A 26,327-nucleotide genomic window follows, 5' to 3' on the forward strand; every position below is an offset into this window, starting at 1 on the left:
GGAAAAACATTACATGCTCATGGATTGGAAGAACAAAATTGTTAAAAGTTCTATACCATACAAAGCCATCTACACATTTCATGCCATCCCTATCAAAATACCAACAGTATTTATCACAGCACTAGAACAAACCATCCTAAATTTTGTATTTAACAAATATTGTTAAAATACCCAAAGCAATCTACTCATTTAAAGCAATCCCTATCAAAATACCATCAGTGTTTTTCACAGAGCTAGAACAAACAATCCTAAAATTTGTATGGAACCATAAAAGACCCTCAAATAGCCAAAGCAATCTTAAAAAAGAAAAGCAAAGCTGGAGGCATCACAATTTCAGACTTCAAACTATACTACAAAGCTTTAGTCATCAAGATAGTATGGTACTGGCACAAAAAGACACTTAGATCAATGGAACAGAATAGAAAACCCAGAAATGAACCTGCAAACTATATGGCCAACTAATCTTTGACAAAGCAGGAAAGAATACCCAATGGAAAAAGGACAGTCTCTTTAACAAATGGTGTTGGGAAAACTGGACAACAACATGCAGAAGGAAAATGAAACTGGACCACTTTCTTATACCATACATAAAAATAAATTCAAAATGGATGAAAGACCTAAATGTGAGACAGGAAACCATCAAACTCCTAGAGGAGAACACAGGCAGCAACCTTTTTGACCTAGGCCACAGCAACTTCTTATTAAATATGTCTCCTGAGGCAAGGGAAACAAAAGCAAAGATGAACTATTGGGACTTCAAAATAGCTTCTGCACAGTGAAGGAAACAATCAACACAACTAAAAGGCAGCTTATGGAATGGGAGAAGATATTTGCAAATGACATATCAGATAAAGGGTTAGTATCCAAAATCTATAAAGAACTTATCAAACCCAACACTCCCAAAACAAACAATCCAGTTAAGAAATGGGCAGAAGACATGAATAGACACTTTTCCAAAGAAGACATCCAGATGGCTAACAGACACATGAAAAGATGCTCAGCATCACTCATCATCAGGGAAATATAATCAAAACCACAATGTCCTGTCAGAATAGCTAAAATTAACCTCACTCCTGTCAGAATAGCTAAAATTAACAAAGCAGGAAACAACAGATGTTGGAGAGGATGGGGAGAAAAGGGAACTCTCTCACACTATTCGTGGGAATGCAAACTGGTGCAGCCACTGTGGAAAACAGCATGGAGGTACCCCAAAAATTTAAAAGAGAACTACCCTATGATCCAGCAACTGCACTACTAGGTATTTATGCAAAGGATACAAAAATACTGATTGTAAGGCATATATGCACCCCCAATGTTTATAGCAGCAATGTCCATAATAGCCAAATTATGGAAAGAACCCAAATGCCCATCAACTTATGAATGGATAAAGAAGTTGTGGTATAGATATAAAATGGAATATTACTGAGCCATAAAAATAACAAAATCTTGACATTTGCAATGATGTGGATGCAGCTGGACAGTATTATGCTAAGAGAAATAAGTCAATAGAGAAAGACAATTATCATATGGTTTCACTCATATGTGGAATTTAAGAAACAAACCAGAGGATCATAGGGGAAGGGAGGGAAAAATAAAATGAGGCAAAATCAGAGAGGGAGACAAACCATAAGAGACTCTGAACTAAGGAAGCAAAGTGAGGGTTGCAAGGGGGGATGAGGGTGGGGGGATCCGGTAACTGGGTGATGGGCATTAAGGAAGGCATGTGATATAATGAGCACCGGGTATTATATGCAACAGATGAATAACTGAACTCTACATTAGAAACTAATGATACGCTATATGTTAACTAATTGAATTTAAATAAAATAAGTTTAAAAAAAGAAGTTTTGATATATATACTGGATTACTGAGCCATAAAAAGAACAAAATCTTGACGTTTGCAATGACGTGGATGGAGCTGGAGAGTATTATGCTAAGTGAAATTAGGCAGTCAGAGAAAGACAAATACCATGATTTAACTCATATGTGGAATGTAAGAAACAAAACAAATGAACACAGGGTGGGGAGAGAGGCAAACCATAAAACAGATTCTTAACTATAGAGAACAGACTGATGGTTATTGGAGGGGAGGTGGGAAGGGAGGTGGGTTAGATGGGTGATGGGTATTAAGGAGGACACTTGTGATGAGCACTGGGTATTGTATGTAAGTGATGAATCACTAAATTGTACACCTGAAACTAATATTACACTATAGTTAATTAACTGGAATTTAAATAAAAACTTGGAAAAAACCCCACATGGTGTCCTAGGAAAAAATTCATACAGACAGATCAAGATATATCCTTATAAAGTAACTGGAATTTGTAAATAAAATATACATTTGTATGGGCTTCTAGGCCATAAAATCAAGTCTTCATTAAAAGGGCGCCTGGGTGGCTCAGTTGGTTAAGCATCTTGCTTCGGCTCTGGTCATGATCTCAGGGTTCTGGTATTGATGCATGCTCCATGCTCAGCAGGGAGCCTGCTTCTCCTTCTCCCTCTGACTCTCCCCCATGCTCTCTCTCTCTCTCAAATAAATAAATAAAATCTTTAAAAAATTCTTCATAGAAACAATCAGTGATAGAATTGAGTATAGCAATTAATGTCTACATGGACATCAGAGAGAGAATGGGACCTATGAATTATACAACAGCACAACTACAATTCAAGTATAAACAATTGACAGATAATTTTATACATGCAATATAGTAGGAAATATGGTTCCCATGAGCCTTAAAAAATCTTTTAGATGATAGCCTTGAGGTAACTAAGCAATAAATGGAAAAATGGGCTATCTTCTCAAAATAGTCCTTTTATCCATTTAAATGTAGAAATATGACTAATCAACTATAGGAATTATGACTGCATAAAAGCATGTAAATGCTATAAACCTTGACAGTGCGGAAGTAGTTTGACAATGCAGAAATAGCATTATAAAAAACAAAAGTTAGGAAGTGACAAGGACAGAGAAGGTGAGAGGTAAGATAAGTATACAAATTTTCTTGTTTTGTAGTGTGTGATGGGTCAATAGGCCTTGTTCATAGATGACAAATCAAGTATTAGATGGATCAATATATTTTAAGAATAAAAAGGTAACAACTACACTAAGTATAATAATAAAACCACCCCAAAATTTCCTATGATAGAGTATAGTTAGTAGAAACATGCTTATTTCTTCATAATTTATAGCAAGGACTTAATAAATTCTATCTAAACAGTGAAAATCTATTCTAAAATTTTGCCAACTCACCAGGCTGTATTCTATGAAATATATCTTTTCCTCCAGTTTGAAAAATCTTCATTATCTTTTCTCTTCTCCATGATTCTTCATAGTACTGGAATAGTTCTGGGACCACATCTGCCAGTTCTTTTTAGCATCTTTGGATAGGTCTTCATCTAGATCTAGAGATCTGAACTCTTTTAAAGCAGCCAAGGACAATAATCTTGATTTCACAGCATTTATGTTTTATTCCTACCAACTCTGGTTGGTTTATTGGCTTTTTTTCCTCCTTCCCATCTCTCCACCAATCCAACTAACATTTATTCAGCTTTTACCATGAATCAGGTGCTGTGCAAGAATACTGGCTAGTTAGAAAGATGATGCAGACAAGCCCCTGCCCTCAAAATGTTCAGTCTGATGAGGCAGATAAACAACTCTAATACAAATGTAGGATTTTAATAGTAGGAGCACCCTCCTCCTACCAGAAGAAAAGCTAAAACTATCTGGATGATTCTTGGAAAGGTTCTATAGAGAAAATAGCATTTAAACTGTGTCTTTGAAGAATGAGTTGGAAAAAAAAAGAATGAGTAGATCTTTACCAGGCAGGAAAAAAAGAAAAGAATAATCTAGGTAGAGCATAAAAAATTAAGCAGAGACACAGAAGGAATATCTCTTTAGTTTGAATGTAGTGGGAATATACTGAAAAGTGAAGGGCAGAGTTGGCCCTAGAGACTGTGCACTTTTCTGGGTGGCTTTATAAGTACAATGTGTTCCCCTTGATTCTAGCAGTATCATACTTAGGGTCAGTCTCTCATCACAAGACATCAACCCTCCATGATACCTCTTTTCTTTGCCCCCAGCAAACACTCCACATTGCCAAGAAGCACTCCAGTTGAGAATTGGATTGATGACCCCAGTGAATAGCACACAGCCTTGGCCAGTTCCCACAGGCTGCAGGCTGCCCACTCCTGGTTCCAATACAGTTCTCTCAGGGAGTGCTTCCCAGCCCCCACCATTGCTATATCTCACCTTCATCTCCAGGGCCTCTGGCACCTTCTTGCCTTCCCAAGCCCAACTCCGCTTGGTGAAGTAGTTAACAGTGGCAAATTCAATCAGCGCAGAAAATACAAAGGCATAACAGACGGCTATGAACCAATCCATGGCCGTCGCATATGCCACTTTAGGTAAGGAGTTTCTGGCACTGATACTCAAGGTGGTCATGGTGAGAACAGTGGTGACACCTGGGGAGAGAGAAGATGAGAACAGTTGCCACTGGAAGACATTTAGAGCATATATGATGAGATCACCAAATTTGACTTATGAGGAGGAGCACTCAAAATGGTCCCTTTAAAGTAAACACAGAGAATGTCAATATGGGATGGTTCTACCTAGTAATTACCCCATCCCAGTTTTCACAGGAATAGAAATCTCCAGTATAACACTTCTAAAAGTTCTGCTCTAGGGGTGCCTGTATGGCTCAGTTGTTAAGCATTTGCTGTCGGTTCAGGTCATGATCCCAGAGTCCTGGGATTGAGCCCCCTGTTGGGATCCCTGCTCAGTGGGAAGCCTGCTTCTCCCTCTCCCACTCCCCCTGCTTGTGTTCCCTCTATTGCTATCTTGTAAAATAAATAAATAAAATCTTTAAAAAAAATAAAAGTTCTCCTCTAGCCTCTGCTTAAACATTTCCACTGAAGAACAGGTAATCTACTCCATGGTAAGAACAGTTTTTAATTAGAAAATCTTATCTTCTGAACTGAAACCTGCCTTCCTCTAACTCCTAGCCCACTGACTAATCTCAGTGTTCTTTCTCTGGCAACACAAGAAAGAAAAGCCTGCTCCCTCCTTTCCAGGACAGGCTTTCAGAGAGTTGGAGAGGGTGGACATGATTCCTCATGAATCTGTTAATCTCCAGAATTGACATGGCCACTTCTTTCTCTTGTTTCTTTTCCTTCCCCATTCTGGTAGTTCTCTTCTGAACAGCCCAGAACCTGAGCCCAAGACTCAAGATTTTCACTTCCCTTACTGTGGACACTATTCTAATACTGCAACAAACTATTGTAGAAGATGGTACTTTAGCTGCATCACAGTACAGGTCCTATTGAGCTTTGTGGACAACCAAAGCTATTCCAATATCTATTTCTTGTGAGTTTTTGTCAAACCACAGCTTGCTTTTAGATCAATTCTTTTTTCTTGGTGGTGTTATTAACCTAAATTTAAGACTTCCCATTATTCACTTATAATTCTATTAAAATTATTTTTTCTAATCTGTTTGTATTTTAGATATATATATGAGCTATACAGTGTTGTGGGGAACAATATGAGCTTTATAATCAGATTGAAAATAGACTGAAATTCTGGCAATTCTACTTACTAGTAATATACCTAGAACAACGTGATTTACCCCACTAAGCCTGTTTTATTATGTCTAAAATGTGTGATTATACCAGACTCAGAAATTCGTTGGGGGATCCAATGAGATGATGTTTATAAAGCCCATAGCCCAATATATGGCACAGAGTAAACACTCAAGAAATAGTAGCTTCTATAATTAACATTACTCTTATTTCTACTGTTAACAATATTATCATAATTATATAATTAATTATAGTGGTATAATAATAAACACATTTTAAACGACATTATAATAATAATAATCTTATGACTGTTAACAATAGTATTCTAGCCTCAAATATCTACATTAGAAATTAGAAGTCCTGAGCTCTTCCACTTACTTGCTTTGTATCTTGGGTAATTTACTTCATTTCTTTGTGCCTCCATTCTCTCCATCTATGAATATTTCCTACAGTCTCTATACCTTAGAATTTTGACAAGGCAATTGCTGTATCCAAAGACATCTAGACTTCAAGAAAAGGGAGTATAGTCAGACCCTCTTTCTAAGTGTTGGCATGCTCAAGAGTATGGGGAATGTGGGTCTGGGTCAAGCAGGGCATGGAAAATAGTCCTAATGTGGTGAGACAGATTATATAGAAAAGCAAGCAGAGTGGTGGAGTTAAGCTGGCGGAGCAGTAGGGGGACCATGAAATTGCCTTGTCCTTCAAATACAACTAGACCAACATTCAACTACTTTAAACAATGAGGAAGATGATCTGAGGATTAAGGAAACAATCTACACAGTTGGAGGGAGGGAATGTGGCACATGTGAGACTTATCTTGACAAGCAAATCAAAGCACACCTTCATAAAGGTGCAAACATTCCCCACTACAAGGAAGAAGGAACTCTGTAGAGGAAGGACCAGTGGGAAAGAGCAGGCAAAACACAACAGCACACTGTACAGAACATACACCAGAAGCACTTCCTGAAGGTTTTGTTGTTGTTGTTGTCACTGTCGCTGTTGTCGTTATTTCTGTTTTTGCTGGTTCTTTTTTTTTTTTCTATCCTCCTTTCTTTTCTGGACACAATGATTAGACAGAGAAATTCACCCCCTCCCCCAAAAAAAAGAACAGGAGGTAATACTGCCAAAGATTTAATCAAAAGGGATATAAGTAATATATCTTTAACTAGAATTTAAAATAATGATTATAAAGATAGTAGCTAGGCTTGGAAAATGCATAGAAGATACTAGAGAATCCCTTGTTATAGAAATAAAAGAACTAAAATCTAATGGGGTCAAAATTAAAAATGCTATTACTGAGATACAGTCATAAATTGAGGCTTTACAGCAAGGATAAATGAGGTAGAAGAGAGTGTCATAAATATAAAAGACAAAATGATGGAAAATAAAGAAGCTGAAAAGAAGAAAGACAACAACTGGATCATGAAGGGAGACTTTGAGAACTCAGCAATTCCATAAAGTGAAATAATATCCAGGTAATAAGAGTCCCAGAAGATGAAGAGCAGAAGAAAGGGACAGAAGTTTTATTTGAATAAATTATAGCTGAGAGCTTCCCTAGTCTGGGAGATGAAACAGACATTCAAGTCCAGAGGGCACAAAGAGCCCCCCTCAAAATCAATAAAAACATCCCACATATAATAAAACCTCCAAATTTCCAAAAAAAAAAAAAAAAAGAGAGAGAGAGAAAATCCTGAAAGTAGCTTGGGATAAGAGATCCTTAACCTACAAGGGTAGACACATAAAGCTGACAGCAATCCTGTCCATAGAGACCTGGCAGGCCAGAAAGGACTGGCATGATATATTTGATGTGATAAATGGGAAAAATATGCAACCAAAATATTGTATCCAGCAAAACTGGCATTCAGAATATAAGAAGAGATAAAGAGTTTCCAGGACAAACAAAAACTAAAGGAATTAGTGAACACCAAACCAGCCCCAGAAGAAATATTAAAGGGGATCCTATCAGCGAAGAGAGAGCCCAAACATAAAGATCGGAAAGGAACAGAGACAATCTACAGGAACAGCGACCTTAAAGGTAATACAATGGCACTAATTTCATATCTTTCAATAATTATTCTGAATGTAAATGGACTAAATGCTCCAATCAAAAGATATAGGGTATCAAAATGGATTTAAAAAAAAAAGACCCATGGATATGCTGCTTACAAGAAATACATTTTAGACCCAAAGACACCACCAGATTGAAAGTGAAGGGGTGGAGAACAATTTATCATGCAAATGGACATCAGAAGAAAGCTGGAGTAGCCATCCTTATATCAGACAAACTAGATTTTAAACCAAAGATTGTAATAAGAGATGAGAAGAACATTATATCATAATAAAAGTGCTATCCAACAAGAAGATCAAACAATTGTAAATATTTATGACCCTAACATGGGAGCAGACAAATATATAAACCAATTAATAACAAAATTAAAGAAACACATTGATAATAATACAATAATAGTAGGATACTTTAACACCCTACTGACATCAATGGACAGATCATCTAAACAGAAGATCAACAAGGAAACAAGGGCTTTGAATGACACACTGGACCAGAAAGACTTAAAAGATATAGTCAGAGCATTTCATCCCAAAGCAGCAGAATACACATTCTTCTCTAGTGCACATGGAACATTCTCCAGAATAGATCACATACTGGGTCACAAATCAGGTCTCAACCAGTACAAAAATGATTGAGATTATTCCATGCATATTTTCAGACCACAGTGCTTTAAAACGTGAAGTCAACTACAAGAAAAAATTTGGAAAGACCAAAAATACATGGAGGTTAGCGAACATCCTACCAAAGAATGAGTGGGTCAGCCAGAAAACTAAAGAAGAATTTATTTATTTATTTTTAAATATTTTATTTACTTATTTGACAGAGAGCGAGGGAGCACAAGCAGCGGGAGTGGCAGGCAGAGGGAGAGGGAGAAGCGGGCTCCCTCAGAGCAGAGAGGCCAATGCTGGGCTCAATCCCAGGACCCTGGTATCAATCATGACCTGAGCCAAAGGCAGATGCTTAACTGACTGAGCAAACCAGGCACCGCAAGAAGAATTTTAAAAAACACATGGAAGCAAATGAAAATGAAAACATGACAGTTCAGAACCTTTGGGATGCAGCAAAGGCAGTCCTAAGAGGGACATATATAGCAATACAGGCCTTTCTCAAGAAATAATAAAAGTCTCAAATACACAACCTAGCCTTATAGCTAAAGGAGCTGGAAAAAGAACAGCAAATAAAGCCTAAATCCAGAAGGAAAAGGGAAATAATAAAGAACAGAGCAGAAATCAATGATATAGAAATAAAAAAAACAACAACAGTAGAACAGATCAACAAAACTAGGAGCTGGTTCTTTGAAAGAATTAATAGGATTGATAAACCCCTAGAAAGACTTATCAAAAAGAAAAGAGGAAGGACCCAAATTAATAAAATCATGAATGAAACAGGAGATCAAAATCAACATCAAAGAAATACAATTATAAGAGAATATTATGAAGAATTATATGTCAACAAATTAGACAATCGGGAAGAAATGGATGCATTCCTAGAACCATATAAACTACCAAAACTGAAACAGGAAGAAATAGAAAATCTGAACAGACCCATAACCAGCAAAGAAATTGAAACAGTAATCAAAGATCTCCCAAGAAACAAGAGTCCAGGGCTGGATGGCCTCCCAGCAGAATTCTACCAAACATTTAAAGAAGAACTAATACCTATTCTCTGAAACTGTTTCAAAAAATAGAAATGGAACAAAAACTTCCAAACTCATTCTATGAGGCCAGCATTACCTTGATCACAAAACCAGATAAGAACCCATCAAAAAGGAAAATTACAGACCAATATCCTTGATGAAGATGGAGGCAAAAATTCTCACCAAGACACTAGCTAATAGGATCCAACAGTACATTAAGAGGATTATTCACCATGACTGAGTAGGATTTATTCCTGGACAGCAAGCATGATCCAACATCCACAAATCAATCAATGTGATACACCACATTAAAAAAAGAAAGGACAAGAATGATATGATCCTCTCAATAGATGCAGAAAAAACATTTGACAAAATACAGCATCCTTTCTTGATTAAAACTCTCCACAGTGTAGGGATAGAGGGAATATAACTCAATATCATCAAAGCCATATACAAAAAACCCACAGCAAATATCATCCTCAATGTGGAAAAACAGAGCTTTTCCCCTAAGGTCAGGAACATATAGGAATGTCCAGTCTCACCACTGTTGTTCAACATGGTACTGGAAGTCCTAGCATGGGCAATCAGACCACAAAAAGAAATTAAAGACTTCCAAATCGGCAAAGTGAAGCTTTTGTTCTTCACAGGCAACATGATACTTTATGTAGAAAACCCAAGACTCCACCAAAAAACTTGCTAATACTGATATAGGACTTCAGCAAAGTTGCAGGATATAAAATCAATACACAGAAGTCAGTTGTATTTCTATACACTAACAATGAGGCAGAAGAAAGATAAATCAAGGAATCAATGCGATTTACAATTGCACCAAAAACTACAAGATACCTAGGAATAAACCTAACCAAGGAGGTAAAGGATCTGTACTCTGAAAACTATAGAACACTTATGAAAGAAATGGAGGAAGACAAAATGAAATGGGAAAACATTCCAAGCTAATGGATTGGAGCAAAAAATATTGTTAAAATGTCTATGCTACACAAAGCAATCTACACATTCAAAACAATCCCTATCAAATTACCATCAGCATTTTTCACAGAGCTGGATAATCCTAAAATTTGTGTGGACAGAAAAGACCCTAACTACCCAAAGCAATCTTGAAAAAGAAAAGCAAAGCTGGAGGCATCACAATTCCTGACTTCAAGCTGTATTACAAAGATGTAGTCATCAAGACAGTATGGTATTGGCACGAAAGCAGACATATAGATCAATGGAAGAGAATAGAGAACCCAGAAATGGGCCCTCAACTCTATGGTCAACTAATCTTTGACAAAGCAGGAAAGAATACCAAATGGAAAAGATAGTCTCTTCAACAAATTGTGTTGGGAAAGTTGGACAGCAACATATCTAAGAATGAAACTGGACCACCTTCTTACACAATATGCAAAAATAAACTCAAATGGATGAAAGACCTAAACATGAGACAGGAGTCCATCAAGATGCTAGAGGAGAGGCAGGCAGCAACCTCTTTGACCTCAGCCACAGCAACCTCTTACTAATACATCTATAAAACAAAGGGAAACAAAAGCAAAAATGAACTATTGGGACTTTGTGAGGATAAAAAAGCTTTTGCACATCAAAGGAAACAGTCAGCAAGACCAAAAGTCAACCTATGGAATGGGAGAAGATATTTGCAAATGTCTTATCAGATAAAGGATTAGTATCCAAAATCTACAAAGAACTTATCAAACTCAACACCCAAAAAACAAATAATCCAGTTGAGAAATGGGCAGAAGAAATGAACAGATATTTTCCAAAGAAGACATACAAATGGCCAACAGACAAAAGAAAAAATGCTCAGCGTCACTTGGCATCAGGGAAATACAAATCAAAACCACAAGATACTACCTCACACTGGTCAGAATGGCTAAAATTAACAACTCAAAACAACAAACGTTGGCAAGGATGTAGGGAAAGGGGAGCTCTCTTACACTGTTGGTGGGAATGCAACCTGGTGCAGCCACTCTGGAAAACAGTATGGAGGTTCCTCAAAAAGCTAAAAATAGAGCTACCCTACAACCCAGCAATTGCACTGCCAAGTATTTATCCAAAGGAAACAAACATAGTGATTCAAAGGGGCACATGCCCACTAATGTTTATAGCAGCAATGTCCATAATAGCCAAAGCATGAAAAAACCCAGATGTCCATTGACAGATGAATGGATAAGGAAGAAGTGGTGCACACACACACACACACACACATACACACACAATGGAATATTACTCAGCTATCCAAACGAATGAAATCTTGTCATTTGTAATGACATGGAAGGAACTAGAGGGTATATGGCTAAGCAAGGTAAGTCGGCCAGAAAAAGAAAAATAACATATGATTTCACTCATATGTAGAATTTAAGAAACAAAACAGATGAACATAGAGGAAGGGAAGGGAAAATAAAAGAAGAGGAAAACAGAAAGGGAGGCAAACCACAAGAGACTCTTAAATATAGGAAACAAATTAATGGTTGCTGGAGGGGAGGTGGGTGGGAAGATGGGGTAACTGGGTGATGGGCATTAAGGAGGGTACTTGAGGGGGAGGAGCAAGATGGCAGAGGAGTAGGAGACCTAAATTTCATCTGGTCCCAGGAATTCATCTAGATAGGGATCAAACCATTCTGAACACCTACGAACTCAACAGGAGATGGAAGAAAAGAATAGCAGCAACTCTCTGAACAGAAAAGCGACCATGTTCTGGAAGGTAGGACATGTGGAGAAGTGAATCTGAGGTGATACTCGGGAAGATAGACGGCAGGGGGAGGGAGCCTCCGTCAGCTACTACTGGCAAGTGATAGAGCAGCAGAGCACAAAATCGGAACTTATAGAAGTCTGCTCCACTGAGGGATGTCGCTCCAGTGGCTAAGCAGGGGGTGGAACCCTCACTGGCACAGTATGGTCTCAGGACCCTCGGGGTCACAGAAAGACTGGGGGTGCCTGAGTGCAGCAGAGCTCCCAGGTATCAGAGTAGGGAAGCTGGCTGTAGAGACAGAGCTGAGGAGTGGGCTTTCAGCTCGGGATTGCCATAAACTGACCTTTGGCATAGTCAGGCCACTGCTCTTTCAGCAGGGACCCAACAAGCAGCAGATCCGGGGAGACTCCCCTTCCTCCCCCAGGAGGAGTGGCACGGGAGTGCACCACGATAATCTGCTGGGTTTGGAGACTCCAAACAGGGTCGGGTACCAGAGAGAGAAATGCTTGGTAACAGGCTGTGTGAGTGCGGAGTGCAGCTGGAGACCTGGGAGGCGGGAGGGACTGACTGCTTTTATCTGGGGGTGCACTGAGGAGTGGGGCCATGAGTTCTCGGTTCCTCTGGGGCAGAGACTGGGAGGCCGCCATTTTCACTCTCATCCTCCAAAGCCGAACAGAAAGTTTGCAGGGAACAAAAGCTATGGAGAGCATACCCGAGCAGATTACTTAGGCAGCCCCAGCAAGGGTGGGACAATTCTGCCTTGAGCAAAGACATTTGAGAACTACGGCAACAGGTGCCTCCCCCAGAAGATCAGCAAGAATAGCAAGCCAAGACCAAGTTTACTAATCAATGAGAATGGCAGAATGCCGGCACTAGGGAAATACAGCACATAAAATTCATGGATTTATCGCATAATTCCTTAGTCTTTCAAAATTAATTGTTTTAATTTTCTTTTCTTTTTTTGAATTTTTCTTTTTCCCCTTTTCAACCAACATCTTATCAATCCCTTTTTAAAAATCTTTTTTATTTTTCATTTTTAGAGTCATATTCTATCCCTTCATAGTAGTTAAACTTATTTTTGGTATATATATAAGTTGTTCTCTCTTTAAATTTTTGGGATACAGTTTCTTCTAACAGACCAAAATATACCCTAAATCTCTAGTGTATGGCTTTGTTCTAGTCTCCTGCCTGATTACATTCTCTCCCTTCTTTAAAAAAAAATTCTCTTCTTTCTTTTTTCAGCCAACTTCTTATCAATTCCTTTTATAAAATATTTTATAATTTTCATCTTTACAGTCATATTCCATCCTTTCATCGTATTTATCCTTATCTTTATACATATATAAGTTTTTCTTTCTTTAATATTTTGGGAGGCACTTTCTTCTAACAGACAAAAATATGCCCAAAATTTAGTGTGTGACACTGATCTATGCACCAACCTAATCAAATTTGATCATATTCTGTTTTATATCTTTTTCTTTTTCCTTTCTTTCCTTTCTTTTCTCCTGGTTTCAGGTCTCTTCTGATTTGTTTAGTGTATACTTCTCTGGGTCATTGTTACCCTATTAGCATTCTGTTCTCTCATTTATCTATTCTCCTCTGGACAAAATGACAAGATGGAAAAAATCACCTCAAAAACAAAAACAAAAACAAAAACAAAGAACAAGAGGCAGTACCGACTGCCAGGGACCTACTCAATACGGACATTAATAGGATGTCAGAACTAGAACTGAGAAAGATGATTTTAAAGATAATAGTTGGGCTTGAAAAAAGCATGGAAGATATTAGAGAAACCCTTTCTGGAGAAATAAAGGACTAAAATCTAACCAAGTCAAAATCTAAAAGGCTATTAATGAGGTGCATTAAAAAGTGGAGGCTCTAACTGCTAGGATAAATGAGGCAGAAGAGGGAATTAGTGATACAGAAGACCAAATGATGGAAAATAAAGAAGCTGAGAAAAAGAGATAAACAACTACTGGATCATAAGGGCAGAATTCGAGAGAGAAGTGATACCATAAAACGAAACAATATTGGAATAATTGGGAACCCAGAAGAAGAGGAAAGAGAGAGGGGCAGAAGGTATATTGCATCAAATTATAGCAGAGAATTTCCCTAATTTGGGGAAGGAAACAGGCATCAAAATCCAGGAGGCACAGAGAACCCCTCTCAAAATCAATAAAAATAGGTCAAAACCTCAACATCTAAAAGTAAAATGTACAAGTCTCAGAGACAAAGAGAAAATCCTGAAAGCAGCTCTGGACAAGAGATCTGTAACCTACAATGGTAGAAACATTAGATTGGCAACAGACCTATCCACAGAGACCTGGCAGGCCAGAAAGGACTGACATGATATATTGAGAGCACTAAATGAGAAAAATATGCAGCCAAGAATACTATACCCAGCTAGGCTGTCATTGAAAATAGAAGGAGAGATCAAAAGCTTCCAGCACAAACAAAAACTAAAGGAATTTGCAACACAAAAGCAGCCCTCCAAGAAATATTGAAAGGGGACCTCTAAGCAAAGAGAGAACCAAAAAGTAACATAGACCAGAAAGGAACACAGACAACATTCAGTAACAGTCACCTTACAGGAAATACAATGGCACTGAATTCATATCTTTCAATAGTTACTCTGAATGTAAATGGGCTAAATGCCCCAATCAAAAGACACAGGGTATCAGATTGGATAAAAAAACAAGACCCATTGATATGCTGTCTGCAAGAGACTCATTTTAGACACAAAGAACACTGCCAGGTTGAAAGTGACGGGGTAGAAAACAATTTACCATGCTAATGGACACCAAAAGAGAGCTGGGGTGGCAATCCTTCTATCAGACAAATTAGATTTTAAACCAAAGACTATAATAATAGAGGAAAAAGGACACTATATCACACTTAAAGGGTCTATCCAACAAAAAGATCTAACAGTTGTAAATACCTATGCCTCTAACATGGGAGCAGCCAATTATATACGCCAATTAATAAAAAAAAGCAAGGAAAAACATCAAAAACACTACAGTAATGGTGGGGGACTTTAACACCCCCCTCACTGAAATGGACAGATCATCTAAGTAAAAGATCAACAAGGAAATAAAGACTTTAAATGACACACTGGACCAAATGGACTTTGCAGATATATTCAGAACATTCCATCCCAAAGCCACAGAATACACATTCTTCTCTGGTGCCCATGGAACATTCTCCAGAATAGATCACATCCTAGGTCACAAATCAGGTCTCAACTGGTACCAAAAGACTGGGATCATTCCCTGCATATTTTCGGACCACAATGCTTTGAAACTAGAACTCAATCACAAGAGGAAAGTCAGAAAGAACTCAAATACATGGAGGCCAAAGAGGATCCTACTAAAGAATGAATGGGTCAACCAGGAAATTAAAGAAGAATTAAAAAAATTCATGGAAACCAATGAAAATGAAAACACAACTGTTCAAAACCTTTGGGATGCAGCAAAGGCAGTCCTAAGAGGAAAGTATACAGCAATACAAGCTTTCCTCAAGAAAAAAGAAGGTCTCAAATACAAAACCTAACCCTACACCTAAAGAAGCTGGAGAAAGAAGAGCAAATAGAGCCTAAACCCAGCAGAAGAAGAGAAATAATGAAGATCAGAACAGAAATCAATGAAATAGAAACCAAAAGAACAGTAGAACAGATCAACAGAACTAGGAGCTGGTGCTTTGAAAGAATTAATAAGATTCATAAACCCCTGACCAGGCTTATCAAAAAGAAAAGAGAAAGGACCCAAATAAATGAAATCATGAATGAAAGAGGAGAGATCACAACCAACACCAAAGAAATACAATCAATTATAAGAACATATTATGAGCAATTATATGCCAGCAAATTAGATAATTTGGAAGAAATGGATGCATTCCTAGAGATGTATCAACTACCAAAACTGAACCAGGAAGAAATAGAAAACCTGAGGAGACCTATAACCACTAAGGAAATTAAAGCAGTCATCAAAAATCTCCCAACAAACAAAAGCCCAGGGCCAGATGGCTTCCCAGGGAAATTCTACCAAACATTTAAAGAAGAAATCATACCTAATTTCTGAAACTGTTCCAAGAAATAGAAATGGAAGGAAAACTTCCAAAGTCGTTTTATGAGGCCACCATTACCTTGATCCCCAAACCAGACAAAGACCCCATCAAAAAGGAGAATTACAGAACAATATCCTGATGAACATGGATGCAAAAATTCTCACAAAATACTAGCCAATGGGATCCAACAGTACATTAAAAGGATTATTCACAACCAAGTGGGATTTATCCCTGAGCTGCAAGGTTGGTTCAACATCCACAAATCAATCAATGTGATACAATGCATTAATAAAAGAAAGAACAAGAACCATATGATCCTCTCAATAGATGCAGACAAAGCATTAGACAAAGTACAGCATCCTTTCTTGATCAAAACTCTTCAAAGTATAGGGATACAGGGTACATACCTCAATATCATAAAAACCATCTATGAAAAACCCACAGTGAATATCATTCTCAGTGAGGAAAAACTGAGAGCTTTCCCCCTAAGGTCATGAACACGGCAGGGAGGTCCACTATCACCATGACTAGTCAACATACTATTACAAGGCCTAGCCATAGCAATCAGACAACAAAAATAAATAAAAGTCATCTGAATCATCAAAGAAGTCAAACTCTCACTCTTTGCAGATGATATACTTTATGTGGAAAACCCAAAAGACTCCACCCCAAAACTGCCAGAACTCATACAGAAATTCAGTAAAGTGGCAGGATATAAAACCAATGCACAGAAATCAGTGGCATTCCTATACACCAACAACAAGACAGAAGAAAGGGAAATTAAGGAGTCGATCCCATTTACAATTGCACCCAAAACCATAAGATATGTAGGAATAAATCTAACCAAAGAGGTAAAGGATCTGTACTCAGAAAAGTATAAAATACTCATGAAAGAAATTGAGGAAGACACAAATAAATGGAAAAAAATTCCATGCTCATGGATTGGAAGAACAAATATTGTGAAGATGTCAATGCTACCTAGAGCAATTTACACATTTAATGCAATCCCTATCAAAATACCATCCACTTTTTTCAAACAAATGGAACAAATAATCCTAAAATTTGTATGGAACCAGAAAAGATCCCGAATAGCCAGAGGAATGTTGAAAAGGAAAAGCAAAGCTGGTGGCATCACAATTCCGGACTTCAAGCTCTATTACAAAGCTATCATCATCAAGACAATATGGTACTGGCACAAAAACAGACACCTAGATCAATGGAACAGAATCGAGAGCCCAGAAATGGGCTCTCAACTCTATGGTCAACTAATCTTTGACAAAGCAGGAAAGAATGTCCAATGGAAAAAAGACAGTCTCTTCAACAAATGGTATTGGGAAAATTGGACAGCCCCATGAAGAAGAATGAAACTGGACCATTTCCTTACAGCACACACAAAAATAGACTCAAAATGGATGAAAGACATAAATGTGAGACAGGAGTCCATCAAAATCCTAGAGGAGAACACAGGCAGCAACCTCTTCGACCTCAGCTGCAGCAACTTCTTCCTGGAAACATTGCCAAAGGCAAGGGAAGCAAGGGCAAAAATTAACTATTGGGACTTCAAGATAAAAAGTTTTTGCACAGCAGAGGAAATACTTAACAAAACCAAAAGACCAGTGACAGAATGAGAGAAGATATTTTCAAATGACATATCAGATAAAGGGCTAGTATCCAAAATCTATGAAGAACTTATCAAACTCAACACCCAAAGAACAAATAATCCAATCAAGAAATGGGCAGAAGATATGAACAGATATTTTTTCCAAAGAAGACATCCAAAAGGCCAACAGACACATGAGAAAGTGCTCAACATTGCTCGGCATCAGGGAAATCTAAATCAAAACCTCAATGAGATACCACCTCACACCAATCAGAATGGCTAAAATTAAGAAGTCAGGAAACGACAGATGTTGGCAGGGATGCGGAGAAAGGGGAACCTTCCTACACTGTTGGTGGGAATGCAAGCTGGTGCAGCCACTCGGAAAACATTACGGTGTTTCCTCAAAAAGTTGAAAACAGAGCTACCATACAACCCAGCAATTGCACTACTGGGTATTTACCCCAAAGATAAAAATGTAGGGATCTGAAGGGGTACGTGCACCCCAATGTTTATCGCAGCAATATCCACAATAGCCAAACTATGGGAAGAGCCAAGATGTCCATTGACAGATGAATGGATAAAGAAGATGTGGTATGTATACACACACACACACACACACACACACACACACACACACACACACACAATGGAATATTATGCAGCCATCAAAAGGAATGAAATCTTGCCATTTGCAATGGCATGGATGGAACCGGAGGGTATTATGCTGAGCAAAATAAGTCAATCAGAGAAAGACATGTATCATATGACCTTACTGATATGAGGAATTCTTAATCTCAGGAAACAAACTGAGGGTTGCTGGAGTGGTGGGGGGTTTAAGGCATGGGGTGGCTGGGTGATAGGCATTGTGGAAGGTATGTGCTATGGTGAGCGCTGTGAATTGTGTAAGTCTGTTGAATCACAGACCTGCACCTCTGAAACAAATAATACATTATATGTTAAAAAAAGAAAAAGGAGATCGTACAGAGTAAAAAATGAAGGGGGGAAATCGGAGGAGGAGATGAACCATGGGAGACTATGGACTCTGAGAAACAAACTGAGGGTTCTAGAGGGGAGGGGGGTGGGAGGATGGGTTAGCCTGGTGATGGGTATTAAAGAGGGCACGTACTGAATGGAGCACTGGGTGTTATATGTGAACAATGAATCATGGAACCCTACATCAAAAACTAATGATGTAATGTATGGTGGTTAACATAACATAATAACATTTTTAAAAATGTAAAAAAAAAAAAAAGGGTACTTGAATTAATGAGCACTGGGTGTTGTATGCAACCGAAGAATCAGTGAAATCTACCTCTGAAACTAATAATACAGTATATGTTAATTAAATTCAATTTAAATACAAATATTGAAAAAAGAAAAGGAGAAAGGGCCTCTTAACTCTACCCAGAGAGTTAGCTGTGTGTGCTGTAGCCTCTTGGGTTTCTTTAATATCTTGGTCCCTCATATACCTTACTTATACATTTGCTATGTAAATGAAAATTCAGACTTGAAAAGTCAGTAGAATTTCAACAGAAAGATCCTAAGGAAGCACTTTTGTAGAAACTATAGAGTTATCAAAGCTGATTAGCAAATCAAATTTTAAGCCCTGTAAGGAATCAGCCACTTAGCAAGTACCTATTAACAAACTATCTGAATTTGTAGCCTGGGAAGTTTTGGGACTGAACCCAAGGCTCAGTAATCCTCTCAGGAGTGATTCATGGGAGAAACAAGCTACCTCATTTATGGTTATTAACAAATGCAACTGTCTATCCTGTCACAGTCATAACAGTGTGCCAGTGGATGAATGGAGAGAACTCTACAGCAACATAAGTGTTTTTATATCATAACTCAGTAGAATTTTTTTAGAATTCTACCTTCTAGAGCTTAATTAGAACATTCATCTTGGGGAGAAGGAAAGATGGTAGAGGAGTAGGGGAACCTATTTCAACTGGTCCCCGGAATTGAGCTGGATATCTACCAGACCACTCTGAGCACCCACGAAACCAGCCTGAGATGTAAGAAGATCTGGATCTCTACAAACAATATCGCAGGTGGTTGGTTTTGAGGTCTGAAGTGGGGAGACCTGATTCCGCGGGCAGATATCGGAGGATAAACGGCAGCGAGAGGGAGCCTGTCCATGGGAATCCTACACCGCCGGTGAGTGACAGCCTTGCGCGCTGGGGACAGGGTACAGACTCGCAGACCAGTAGTGGCTGGAAAAGGACTTTAGGGCAGCCCCCAGGGCAGAAACCCGGAGCAGCGGGGTTGCGAGTGCGAACTGGGAGCAGCTGGCGGTTTTAGAAGCACAAGGGGCAGAGACGTGCCCCGACCTGGAGACAGGACTGGGGGCGCTGCAGAGGGGCGCACAACACAGGCCGCTGCAGTTTATAGCAGCACAGACAGAAATGGAGACAGTGTGGCCTGGAGAGCTTAATGAAGACTAGACTCCGGTCTCTCTGCTCTGAGGCAGAGGGTTGGAAATGGTCTGTTCTGCTCTGACTCGCAGAAGAGATGTGGAAAGCCACCAGGGAAAGCCACCAGAGAACAAAAGCCCCCAAAACTGATTCCCGCTGAGCCCATCCCCCACCACAGGGGGGCAGGGCAACTCCGCCCAAACAGGGTTGCCTGAGTAACAGCACAGCAGGCCCCTCCCCCAGAAGACAGTCTGGGAAAACAAGAGGCCAGCAACCCAAAGGTCTCAAGAAAACAGGTGCATCTTGCTTGGGTTCTGGTCAATAATTTGGACTCTATACAGTCCCTCAACCACTCATCAACAGAATGACTAGGAGGAGGAACCCCCAAAATAGAAAAGACTCAGAGATTATGACTTATGCTGCAGATTTACAAATGGATGCAGATATAACCAAGATGTTGGAGATGGAATTCAGGCTAGCAATTGTGAAGACAATGGCTAGAAGGGAGAAATCAATTAATGGCAACATAGAGTCTCTAAGGGCAGAAATGAAAGCTGAATTGGCAGAACTTAAAAATGCTTTCAATGAGATCCAATCCAATCTAGATAATCTAACGGCTAGGGTAAGTGAGGCAGAAGAACGAATAAGCGACCTGGAAGACAATACAATAGATAAAAAGGGAAAAGAGGAGGCCAGGGAAAAACAACTCAGAATCCATGAAAATAGAATCAGAGAAATAAGTGACACCATGAAGCATTCCAACGCCAGAATAATTGGAATCCTGGAGGGAGTGGAGAGAAAGAGAGGACTGGAAGATGTATTTGAGCAAATCATAGCTGAGAAATTCCCTAATCTGGGGAAAGAAACAAACATTCGCTTCCTAGAGGCAGAGAGGACCCCTCCCAAGATCAAGGAAAATAGGCCAACACCCCGGCATGTAATAGTAAAACTTGCAAATCTTAGAAGCAAGGAAACCATCTTAAGGGCAGTTAGGGGGAAGAGATTCCTTATGTACAGAAGGAGGAACATCAGAATAATGTCAGACCTATCCCCAGAGACCTGGCAAGCCAGAAAGGCCTGGCAAGACATATTCAGGGTACTAAATGAGAAGAACTTGCAGCCAAGAATACTTTATCTGGCAAGGCTGTCATTTAGAATGGATGGAGAGATGCAGAGCTTCCATGACTGGCAGAAACTGAAAGAATATGTGACCACTAAGCTGGCCCTGCAAGAAATATTAAGGGGTTCTATAAAAGGAGAAAGACCCCAAGAGTGATATACAACAGAAATTTATAGGGACAATCTATAAAAACAATGTTTTCACAGGCAACATGATGACAATTAATTCATATCTTTCAATAATCACTCTCAATGTGAATGGCCTAAATGCTCCCATAAAATGGCACAGGGTTGCAGATTGGAAAAAAAGACAGGACCCATCCATATGCTGCCTACAAGAGACTCATTTTGAACCGAAAGATACATCCAGACTGAAAGTGAAGGGATAGAGATCCATCTTCCATGCCAGCGGACCTCAAAAGAAAGCTGGGGTAGCAATTCTTATATCAGACAAATTAGATTTTAATCTACAGTCTGTAATTAGAGACACAGAAGGACATTATATCATTCTTAAAGGGTCTATCCAATAAGACGATCTAACAATTGTAAATATCTATGCCCCCAACATGGGAGCAGCCATCTACATAAGCCAACTGTTAACCAAAATAAAGAGTCATATTGATAATAATACGTTAATTGGAGGAGACCTCAATACTGCATTCTCAGCAATGGAGAGATCATCTAAGCAGAAAATCAACAAGGAAAGAAGAGCTTTGAATGATACATTGGACCAGATGGACCTCATAGATATTTGCAGAACATTCCACCCTAAAACAACAGAATACTCATTCTTCTTGAGCGCACATGGAACTTTCTCCAGAATAGACCACTTCCTGGGTCACAAATCAGGTCTCAACCGATACCAAAAGAATGGGATTATTCCCTGCATATTCTCAGACCACAGTGCTTTAAAACTGGAACTCAATCACAAGAAAAAATTGGCAGAAATTCAAACACTTGGAAGCCAAAGACCACTCTGCTCAAGAATGTTTGGGTCAACCAGGAAATCAAAGAAGAACTTAAACAATTCATAGAAATTAATGAGAATGAAAACACAGTGGTCCAAAACCTATGGGATACTGCAAAGGCGGTCCTAAGGGGGAAATACATAGCCATCCAAACCTCATTCAAAAAAATAGAAAAATCCTGAATTCATCAACTAACTCTACACCCAAAAGAACTAGAGTAAAAGCAACAAACGATGCCTAAGCCATGCATTAGAAGAGAAATAATTAAAATTAGAGCAGAAATTAATGAATTAGAAACCAGAAACACAGTAGATCAGATCAATGAAACTAGAAGTTGGTTCTTTGAAACAATTATTAAGATCGATAAACCACTGGCCAGACTCATCCAAAAGAAAAGAGAAAGGGCCCAAATTGATAAAATTATGAATGAAAGGGGAGAGATCACAACTAAGATCAAGGAAATAGGAACAATTATTAGAAATTATTATCAACAACTATACGCCAATAAACTGAGCAATCTGGATGAAATGGAGGCCTTCCTGGAAACCCATAAGCTGCCAAGACAAACAGGAAGAAATTGACAACCTGAATAGGCCAATAACCAGTAATGAGATTGAAGCAGTGATCAAAAACCTCACAAAAAACAAGAGTCCAGGGCCTGATGGATTCCCTGGGGAATTCTACCAAACATTCAAAGAAGAAATAATACATATTCTCCTGAAGCTGTTTCAAAAAATAGAAACAGAAGGAAAACTTATAGATTCATTCTATGAGACCAGCATTACCTTAATCTCCAAACCAGGCAAAGACCCCATCAAAAAGGAGAATTTCAGACCAATATCCCTGATGAATATGGATTTCAAAATCCTCAACAAAATCTTAGCTAACAGGATCCAACAATACATTAAAAAGATCATCCACCACGACCAAGTGGGATTTATCCCCGGAATGCAAGGGTGGTTCAACATTCGCAAATCAATCAATGTGACAGGACACATTAATAAGAGGAGGGAGAAGAACCATATGGTCCTCTCAATTGATGCAGAAAAAACATATGACAAAATACAACGTCCTTTCCTGATTAAAACTCTTCAGAGTATAGGGATAGAGGGAACATTCCTCAAGTTCATATAATCCATCTATGAAAATCCCACAGCAAATATCATTCTCAATGGGGAAAGTTGAGAGCCTTTCCCTTAAGATCAGGAACACGTCAAGGATGCCCACTCTTGCCACTATTGTTCAACATAGTACTAGAAGTCCTAGCAACAGCAATCAGAACATAAAGAAATAAAAGGTATTCAAATTGGCAAAGAAGAAGTCAAACTCTTGCTTTTCGCAGATGACATGATACTTTATATGGAAACCCCAAAAAACTCCACCCTCAAATTACTAGAACTCATACAGCAATTCAATAATGTGGCAGTTTACAAAATCAATTCACAGAAATCAGTTGCTTTCTTATATACTAACAACGCAACTGTAGAAAGAGAAATTAGACAAATGATTCCATTTACAAGAGCACCAAAAACAATAAGATACCTCAGAATAAACCTAACCAAAGAGGTAAAGGATCCATATACTCTAGGAGCTACAGAACACTCATGAAAGAAATTGAAGACACAAAAAGATGGAAAAAATATTCCGTGCTCATGGATCAGAAGAATAAAGACTGTTAAAATGTCTATGCTACCCAGAGCAATCTATACCTTCAATGCCATCCCGATCAAAATTCCAATGACATTTTTCAAAGTGCTGGAACAAACAATCCTAATATTTGTATGGAATCAGAAAAGACCCCGAATTGCCAAGGAAATGTTGAAAAAGAAAAACAAAGCTGGGGGCATCATGTTGCCTGATTTCAGGCTATATTACAAAGCTGTGATCACCAAGACAGCATGGTACTGACACAACAACAGACATATAGACCAATGGAACAGAATAGAGAACCCAGATATGGACCCTCATTTCTATGGTCAAATAATCTCTGATAAAGCAGGAAAAAACATGCAATGGAAAAAAGACAGTCTCTTCAATAAATGGTGCTGGGAAAATTGGACAGCCACATGCAGAAGAATGAAACTCGACCATTCTCTAACACCATTCACAAAGATAAACTCAAAGTGGATGAAAGACCTCAATGTGAGACAGGAATCCATCAAAATCCTAGAGGAGAACATAGGCAGTAATCTCTTTGACATCGCTCACAGCAACTTCTTTCAAGTTACAGCTCCAAAAGCTAGTGAAACAAAAGCAAAAATGAACTTTTGGGACTTCACCAAGATAAAAAGCTTCTGCACAGCAAAGGAAAGAGTCAACGAAACAAAGAGGCAACCCACAGAATGGGAGAAGATATTTGCAAATGACACTACAGGTAAAGGGCTGGTATCCAAGATCTATAAAGAACTTCTCAATCTCAACACCCATAAAACAATAATCAAGCAAAAAATGGGCAGAAGATATGAAAAGACACTTCTCTGAAGAAGACAAACAAATGACTAACAGACATATGAAAAAATGATCATCATTCGCCATTAGGGAAATTCAAATCAAAACCACATTGAGATACCACTTTACACCAGTTAGAGTGGCAAAAATGGACAGGGAAAGAAACAACAAATGTTGGAGAGGTTGTGGAGAAAGGGGAACCCTCTTACACTGTTGGTGGGAATGCAAGTGGGTACAGCCACTTTGGAAAACAGTGTGGAGGTTCCTCAAAAAATTAAAAATAGAGCTACCCTATGACCCAGCAATTGCACTCCTGGGTATTTACCCCAAAGACGGGCCATATGCACCCCAATGTTCATAACAGCAATGTCCGCAGTAGCCAAACTGCAGAAAGAGCCGAGATGCCCTTCAACAGATGAATGGATAAAGATGTGGTCCATATATACAATGGAATATTACTCAGCCATCAGAAAGGATGAATACCCAACTTTTACATCAACATGGATGGGACTGGAGGAGATTATGCTAAGTGAAATAAATCAAGCAGAGAATGTCAATTATCATATGGTTTCACTTATTTGTGGAACATAAGGTTAGCATGGAGGACATCAGGAGAAGGAAGGGAAAAATGGGGGTGGGAATTGGAGGGAGAGAAGAACCTTGAGAGAATATGGACTCCGAGAAACAAACAGGGTTTTGGCGGGGGGATTGGTTAGCCCGGTGATGGGTATTAAGGAGGGCTCATATTGCATGGAGCACTGGGTGTAATTCGAAAACAATGGATCGTGGATCACATCAAAAACTAATGATGTATGGTGACTAACACAACATAATAAAATTCAAAAAAAAAATAAAGATGCTCTTAATAAAAAAAAAAAGAAAAGAAAGAACAGTCATCTTGTGAATAGCTCTTAGCCAGTCATCTGGTAGGACCCTCAATCAAGAATATACACTTTATGAATTGACAATGAGGTTTGGCATTTTAAGAGATGCAGTCCTACCACCCAGTACTTTGTACTTTTTTTCAAGACTTTTTTAAGAAAGTATTTTGTGACTGCCCCAAACTCACTTCCTTTGAGCACTTCTAAAATTCTAAGGACACTTCTTTGATAACACATGTCTGTCTGTACTGCCAAAGCAGGAGCTGCTTGAGAATAGGGATCATGAGTAATCTGTCTCTATCCTCTCAACCCAGAATATAATACCTGGCATAGAGTAAGTCTCTAGTACATGTGTGATGAGTGAAACTTCTCTGCCCAGCCTGCAACCCGTGTAACACTGCAATACATGTGTTCCCATCAAAGTGAAGAATGTACTTTTCTTAGAGTACCTATATTGTTATCATTATATTAGTTCTTATTCTTTTCTCCAACACAACTGTCTATTCTGTGCCATACAGAGTTAGGTCCTAGGGATACAAAAATCAAAACATTTCAGACCACAGCCTTCAAAATGAGCACTCATTTTCCCTAGGAGACAATTAGAATTAATCATACTTCATGTACCTGGTGAACTAAGGTGCCACCACAAAGGGAAAGCTTTTTGTTAATTCACTGTCAGTCAGGCTTAATCCTGTTCCAAAAAGTACATTACTGAATATGACCCAGTCACCCATTTCTTCTTACAACCCCTTTCTCCCAAACTCTCCAACTCTGCTGCTCTATGACCAGCAGATTCACATATATTCTCAACCTCTTCTTCAAATGAACATCTTTCGATCTTAACTAAAACCTG

At 38.8% G+C, this 26,327-nt stretch overlaps 1 protein-coding gene across 4 annotated transcripts in view; it reads right to left on the minus strand.

Annotated features, from left to right (window-relative positions):
• GABRA3 (gamma-aminobutyric acid type A receptor subunit alpha3) overlaps window positions 1-26,327 on the minus strand; it is a 401,128-nt gene that overhangs the window by 17,961 nt on the left and 356,840 nt on the right. For all 4 annotated transcript variants that reach the window (XM_073887886.1, XM_073887882.1, XM_073887884.1 and 1 more), the window contains one exon: window positions 4,250-4,461. In XM_073887886.1, coding sequence (XP_073743987.1) covers window positions 4,250-4,461 — 212 coding nt within the window. The remainder of the gene's footprint in view (window positions 1-4,249; window positions 4,462-26,327) is intronic.

Source organism: Callorhinus ursinus, unplaced genomic scaffold (assembly GCF_003265705.2).
Source record: "Callorhinus ursinus isolate GAN/ISIS: 27379988/994484 unplaced genomic scaffold, GSC_fseal_2.0 scaffold84, whole genome shotgun sequence".
Lineage (NCBI taxonomy): Eukaryota > Metazoa > Chordata > Mammalia > Carnivora > Otariidae > Callorhinus > Callorhinus ursinus.